Below are 6853 nucleotides of genomic sequence, written 5' to 3' on the forward strand. Positions count from 1 at the left end.
AAAGAATTTGATAGCTCAGATCTTATTCTTACTGGAAAAGTAGATAACTTTACCAATACAGAAATAAGAATTTCTTTACGTGAGGGATATTTTAAAGACATCAAAGATGATGATGTTGTTAAACAACGTTTTGATAAGAGTATTCTTAATTCATTTAAAATACTTCGTTGCTATATTATTGATCCAAATCCACATATAAATACTAAATTTATTGAAGGTGTATTAACACAATTTGGTAATACTAGTTTCATTCAGAGTTTGATTGGTAATTTAAGATATCCTAAAAATAAAATCTTTGAAGAAAGCGATTTAATATGTGAAAAAAAATTAAATGAACAACAAAAGAAAGCAGTTCTTAACGCACTAAATAGTCAAATATCAGTTGTATTTGGACCACCAGGAACTGGTAAAACAACACTAATTAAATCTATGGTATTAAATTTTCTTTACTTAGAACAACAGACGCATAGAATTTCAGAGATGGATGAAAAGGTTTTTCATTTTAAGCATAATGACCTTAAGAATCCAAAAGTACTTTGTGTTGCACAAAATAATAATGCAGCTAATGCCATCGTTAGTAAATTACGTTATTGCCCTATAGGAGTTTGCCGTTTCATTTCATTTGAAAGGTTAGAAGAAATGCCATTTGATGAACAATGGAAATTATGCATTTATAATAAAACATTAGAATATGCTTTAAGGAATAAAGATAAGTTTGAAAACTATAAAGGAAATGATGGTCATACATTTAATTTGATTGGTATACTTTTAGAATTAGAAAAAGCAGTAAAGGATAAACAAATAATAAACTACTCTCGTAAAAAGATGGGTGATATTGAATATGTTATTAAAAAAGAATTTAAAAATATTATTGAAGACTGTAGTTGTATTGTTGCTACACTAAGAGGTTGTAATAAAGACGAATTTCATGGTATTAATTTTCTTTGTACTTTTATAGATGAAGCTAGTCAATGTACTGAATTTGATTGTCTCTTTCCAGTAGTTCTTTCTCCACGATTGGTTCTTCTTGGAGATATTCAACAATTAAAACCTGTCCTTCTTTCAAAAGAATCAAAACAGGCAGGTTTTGATATTACGATGCTTGAACGATTACTACGTTGTGATGTTAGACATACATTACTAAATGAACAATATCGTATGCATCCTGGATTTTCCATTCTTTCGAACACATTATTTTATGGTGGTTGTATTATGGATTGTACATCTTCTGAACAAACTAATATCTCTATTTTCCCAAATAAGAAGAGACCTATCGTATTTATTTGTCATACTGGTAAAGAAAGGTATTGTGATGGTGGAAAATTATTTAATGATGATGAAGCTCAAATTTGTAAAGAAGTATATGAATTGTTATGTAAAGAAGAAAATACAAATCCAAAAATTGAGTTTTTAACACCATACAATTCACAAAAGGGTTATGTTAAAAAACATTGTGGTATAGAACGAGCATCAACCATAGATTCATTCCAAGGAAATGAAAGTGACTATGTTATCTTTTCTCCAGTTCGATCAAATTATAATAAAGGAGCACATTTTATAGGAGACTATCATAGAGTAAATGTTGCAATTACTAGAGCAAAAAAAGGATTGATTATTGTTGGAAATTATAATACATTAAGATATGAAAGAGTATGGCAATTGATATTTAACTTCTTAGCCAGAAAGGGTTGTTTTATGAATTATGAAAAAACTAAAAAAAATCATTTTGTTCCCACTAGTTATCCTAATTTCCCAAAAGGTGATTATGAGAACTCTCCTTTCATTACTAAATACTTAGAAGATAATTTTGATTAACAAATAAAATACAAATTGTGAAAAAATAATTCCAAAGAGATTGATAATAATGAATTGAATTTTTTTTTCTTTTTTGTTTAAACGAAAATTTAAAAATAGATGATATTTCTATAAATAAATCCCCTCAACATAAAATATTTAAAAAAGAAAAGAGGAATTTATAAGAAAAAAAAGAATTAAAAAGAAATCACAATTGTCTTCTTTTTTGTTTTATAGAATGAATGATAACTAAATAGTGAAGTAAAATAGATTAGTCGAAAAGAAAAGAAAGTAGTTTATAACTTCTTATATGAAAAAAAGAGAACTTAAATAATTCATTTGTAATTTCTTTTTATTTAATGTTTAATAGCTTAAAATATTTATTTGTTGATTTTTCTAAAATAAATCACATATTTATGTGTTGTTGTGGATTATTATTTGATTTTGGTGTTTATTTTTATTGGTTAGTTATTCCAGTCTTATTAAAAAATGATGGGCAATCACCTTTAGTTATAGGGATAGTCTCTGCTATTTCATTTGGCTCAGCAGGAGTTCTTTCTCCTTTTGTTGGATATTTAGCAGATAAATTTAATCCAGAATCTCTTTCATCACTTGGAACTACATTAGTTGCATTTAGTTGTATTATAACTGGATTTTTATGTATTAACGATTTAAATATTTATGCTCTTTCTGGTTGTCTTGTGGTTCAAGGAATAGGATTTGCTTTATTTTATACTCCAATTGAGGCACTAATTTCAATTGTTGCACCTGAAGGAAAAGAAGGAAAAAGACTTGCTGATTTTTTTACAATGAGTTGTTTTGGAAGAGGACTTGGATTTCTTTGTGGAGGGAGTGTAATATTATTACTTGGAAATACATTTACACTTTATCTCGTTGCTTTTATTGCTTTTGGGGTTTTTATTCTTATTCCTCGTTATAATAAAAAACCAAAATATAACATTCTTGAATCAGTTGAAATAAGTGATGAATTAACAGAAATTAATGAGGGTTCTACTGAAGATAAAAGTGGTGATAAAAACGAAGATAAAAGTGGTGATAAAAACGAAGATAAAAGTCATAATAAAAATGAAAAATTAGATAATTTGTCTCATTCTTTAAATTCAACAAGTGGTAGTTTAGATGAACATGTCCATAATGAAATTCTTCCACTGAAAAAAAGAAAATTATTTTTTTATGTTTCTTTATTTCTTTCAATATCAATTTATGGTTCTTTAGCTATTATGTCTGATCAGTATATTGTTTTTGCATCAGAAAAACATGTTATTATAAATCATATTAGTAATGAACCATCTGTTCTTGTTGGTGTATTATTATTTATTATTTGTGCATGTGAAACTATTTCATATTTTATTATAGGAAGAACTCATATTTGGGAATTCAGTCCATTATTAAATATTGCTTCTATCTTTGGTACTATTCTTGTTGGTGTTGCTTTAAGATTTATTACTAATGGATTGTTATTAATTATTTTAATTTCATTACCAATGGGTATTATTGCTGCATATGAATTCCAAGGAAATATGTTTTACGCTGTTAAAATAGGTCAACACGAAGGTATTTATATTGGAATTAACGAACTTGTTGGATTATGTACCTATTGTATATCTCCTATTATTGCTGGTTGTTTAATGAATTTATTTGGACCTGAATGGTGTCCATATACTATCATTTTACTTAACATGATTTCTTTAGTTATAGTTACATTAATCCACCTCTTTGAGTATTTTGCTAACTATTAAACTCTCTTCTGTCACAGCATCTTTCATTTTATTTTTTTCTTTGAGTTACAATTGCTATACTTTAAAAAAGTCATTAAGTTGTTCTTCAAACAATTATTTGGTTAATAAAAAATACTTTTAATTGATTGATTTCCTTTTTTTTTTATTTTTTTAGTATAAAAACTGTTTAAATAATATAATTTAAAAAAAAAGTATTAAAATATAATTAATAAATAAGTATTAATCAATTATAACACATTGTATCATTCGATAAAATTCTTTATATGATAAACTGTTTGACTTATCGTAGTCAAAAGAATTAAACAAATTTGTTAATTCCTTATCATTATCAGCTATTTGGGTTTGGTGAGCAAAATTGATAAATTGACTCAATGTAATTGATCCAATTTTATTTTGGTCAATAAAATCATAAATGTATTTTGTTATTGCGTCATGTGAATTATTAAATGATGTAAGAACTTCAGTTACTTCTTTAAATGTAGTTAAATTAATTTTGTTATTAATAGCAAAACATGGAAATAAAAATACAGAAAGATTTCTTGTTAATGTTGAGTTAACAAATTGAATAGCAGTTCTAAATTCTCTCACTTTTAAATACCCATCTTTGTCTTCATCAAATCTATTAAAAATACTTTCTATTTTCTGATTTCTTTTTTCAATTCTATTAGTTTTTTCTAATTCATCAAATACACTTGATGTTGTTCTTATTAAGAAAAACTCAATTTCTAATTGAGAAATACTATTAAATCGTACAACCACTTTAACAGGTTTGTTCTTTATTTCTGGTACTTCAAATTTACCTTCACATAACTTTTTTCCTTCTTTATTTGGATTTTTCATATCTTTATTATACATTCTTACAATCGCTTTTGTTCCTGTTTCAACTAATGCCAAGAAACTTTCATTAAATATCACTGGTTCTCCAGAGTGTTGAATTGGTGATGTTGTAATTAATAAAGGACCAAATTGAACAGTTGCATATGGTGCTAAAAAATCACCAAATCCATTTGACTTTGTTAATTTCATAACAACATTTCCTTTCTTTTCTATTACCATATCAGCTGTTGGGATAACTGTTGGATAAACGTTTGTGTATACACTTTCAAGGCATGTGATTCTTAGTTGTAAAGAGCCTGATTCACTTAAAGGAATTGGAAGTGTCATTATTTCATTTGGTAAAAAATCCGGAATAATAAATGAGGAATTGGTTATCACTTTAAATTTCTTTTGGTGTTTTTCCTTTGTTAAAAATGAGATTTTTATCTCATCGTTAACTGTTCCTTTTAAAAATATTCTTTGATCAAAAAATACATAATTGCCATACTGTTGACCTTCCACAGTCTTTTTCTTTATAAGTCTTTGACATTTAGTTTTTGATGTTTTTAATTCCATTGTATACTTTAAATGTTTTAATACTTTTGGTTTTGTAATATCTTTTATACCTGTGTTTGATATTAATGAATTATAAAACCCATTAACAGATATTATACAAACTTCAAGTAATGTTATTTTCTCATAGTCAAATGGTATTAACTGTTTTTGTAATGGGGAGTTGTTACAAACTGCTTTAATATAAAGAAATCCTTTTTTATCAATTTCTAAAATATCATAAATCATTTGTCCAGTATACATAGATGGTACTTGCCAATAACATACTCCATTTTCATTATCTTTTTTACCTACATCTTTGTCCATTATTTGTAACATTAATTTCTCACCAACTTCTACTTTTGTTTGAAATGATTCATTCCATACTGGATCAAGTACATTTTCAATCACTTTTGTTTTATACTTTTCTTTATTAGCAATAAAGATAATGTATGGATCACTTCTCTTTAGGTCTGAAACTGCTAAATTCTTTGCTTCAAGAATAGTCAATTCAACATCAATCTTCGTCATTGAAATAAAAGTTCTTGTTTTGAATCTGAAAAGGCATTTTTTAGGTAAATTTAACAAAATAGTAGTTAGAAAAGATCTTTCAAAATATCTCAAAAACGAATTATTTTGTTTTACATAACAAAAAATAATGAAAAAAATTACAATGAATTTTTAATACTTACAAGGTGTTCAATCTATCTAAACAAGCTTGCAATAATTTCTCAGACTCGTCTAAGTCACCTATTAAGTCTGATGCCTCTCCTGCAATTTTTTTAAATTCTTTTGTTGAATTCGCTTGTTCAATATATGAATTAAAGGACTGTATCCTTTGTCCCATTTCATTCCAATTTACTTCTATGTGTTGAAGAGCAAGTTGAATTTCATCATATCGGTCTTCACTCATTTTATATTTAAATTTTTAGGTTTTTATTCAATCTCATTAAAGTTGTTTTTTTAAGTTCTTTTAATATTTTTATTTTTTTTAATAACAAAAATTTTATTTGTTGTAATTATTTGTTATTTAAAAACTTACAGAAAAACTTACATAAGGAACAAAAATAATCAAGAACGAGAAATCAAAATCTACTAACAGTTGTAAGTATGATCAAAATGGATGAAGGTGTTTATTTTTTTTTGGACCAAGCACAATAATTTTTACAAACTATCGTTTCCTAATTACATTGAAAATATGTTTAGTATTTCACTCTAAACTTCAATTATTTTCTTCACTCTAATTATTATAATATTAGTAGCAATTGAACTGATATAAACCAGTTTGATATAACCATATACTATAGTAGAGCACTAAGAATGCATGAATAATATTAAGACAAAGGTGAAGAAAAATAACTTGAAAGAAAGAAATTAAATATGACTTACTTATAATTGGATTTTCATTATGTTGAGAGGTGAGTGATTCAGTTTCTTCAAATGATTTATTTCTGTTGAAATTTGTTTTTTTTTCAAACGTGCTTGATTTAAATGATTTATTTAAGTTGTTATCTGATTTTTATTTTAAATTTAATGAGTATTAAAACTCTTCATTCTTTATAATGTTATTGTAAAGTGAATATTTCAATAACACTACAACTACGATTCATCTTCTTTATCATCATCACTTGTTAAAGAATCCTTTTTCTTGATAACACCATAAATTCAACTTAAATCTATCATTGATAAATGTACTTACGTGTTAATAAATAATATTATTACAATCATAATAAATATCCCATTGATAATCACTCACAATAAATATTAATAGATAATAATCAGTTAGTCTTGAACAGGGATTGTCTCACCAACTGCACATTCTTAGATTTATTTTAATGTTTGTATGGTGTTTCTGACTTTCCATTCAAATCGTAAAATATTATAAAGATAAACAGGAAATAAAGAAGAAATGAATAAAAGAAATAAATAAA

The 6853-nt window shown here is 25.8% G+C and overlaps 3 protein-coding genes across 3 annotated transcripts in view, besides 7 other annotated features; 2 read left to right on the top strand and 1 right to left on the bottom strand.

The window, feature by feature from the left end:
• EDI_264640 (uncharacterized protein) overlaps positions 1-1815 on the top strand; it is a gene marked incomplete at both ends in the record, with an annotated part of 2311 nt that extends 496 nt beyond the window's left edge. The window contains one exon of the mRNA XM_001735986.1: positions 5-1815. Coding sequence (XP_001736038.1) covers positions 5-1815 — 1811 coding nt within the window. The remainder of the gene's footprint in view (positions 1-4) is intronic.
• Positions 845-873: a sequence feature (AT_rich).
• A 338-nt stretch (positions 1816-2153) lies between the features above and the next one.
• Positions 2154-3554, top strand: EDI_264650 (uncharacterized protein; the record flags this gene model as incomplete). Its single annotated transcript, XM_001735987.1, has 1 exon — positions 2154-3554. The coding sequence occupies one exon, from the start codon at positions 2154-2156 to the stop codon at positions 3552-3554; it is 1401 nt and encodes a 466-aa protein (XP_001736039.1).
• Positions 2827-2887: a microsatellite.
• Positions 3555-3688: 134 nt separating the features above from the next.
• Positions 3689-3787: a sequence feature (AT_rich).
• On the bottom strand, positions 3774-5453 carry EDI_264660 (uncharacterized protein; the record flags this gene model as incomplete). Its single annotated transcript, XM_001735988.1, has 1 exon — positions 3774-5453. The coding sequence occupies one exon, from the start codon at positions 5451-5453 to the stop codon at positions 3774-3776; it is 1680 nt and encodes a 559-aa protein (XP_001736040.1).
• Positions 5454-5893: 440 nt separating this feature from the next.
• Positions 5894-5959: a sequence feature (AT_rich).
• Positions 5960-6289: 330 nt separating this feature from the next.
• Positions 6290-6702: a repeat region.
• Positions 6703-6805: 103 nt separating this feature from the next.
• Positions 6806-6853: part of a microsatellite that runs on past the window's edge.
• Positions 6839-6853: part of a microsatellite that runs on past the window's edge.

This window comes from Entamoeba dispar, genomic scaffold (assembly GCF_000209125.1).
Source record: "Entamoeba dispar SAW760 scf_1105229459647 genomic scaffold, whole genome shotgun sequence".
In the NCBI taxonomy this organism is placed as follows: Eukaryota; Evosea; order Mastigamoebida; family Endamoebidae; genus Entamoeba; species Entamoeba dispar.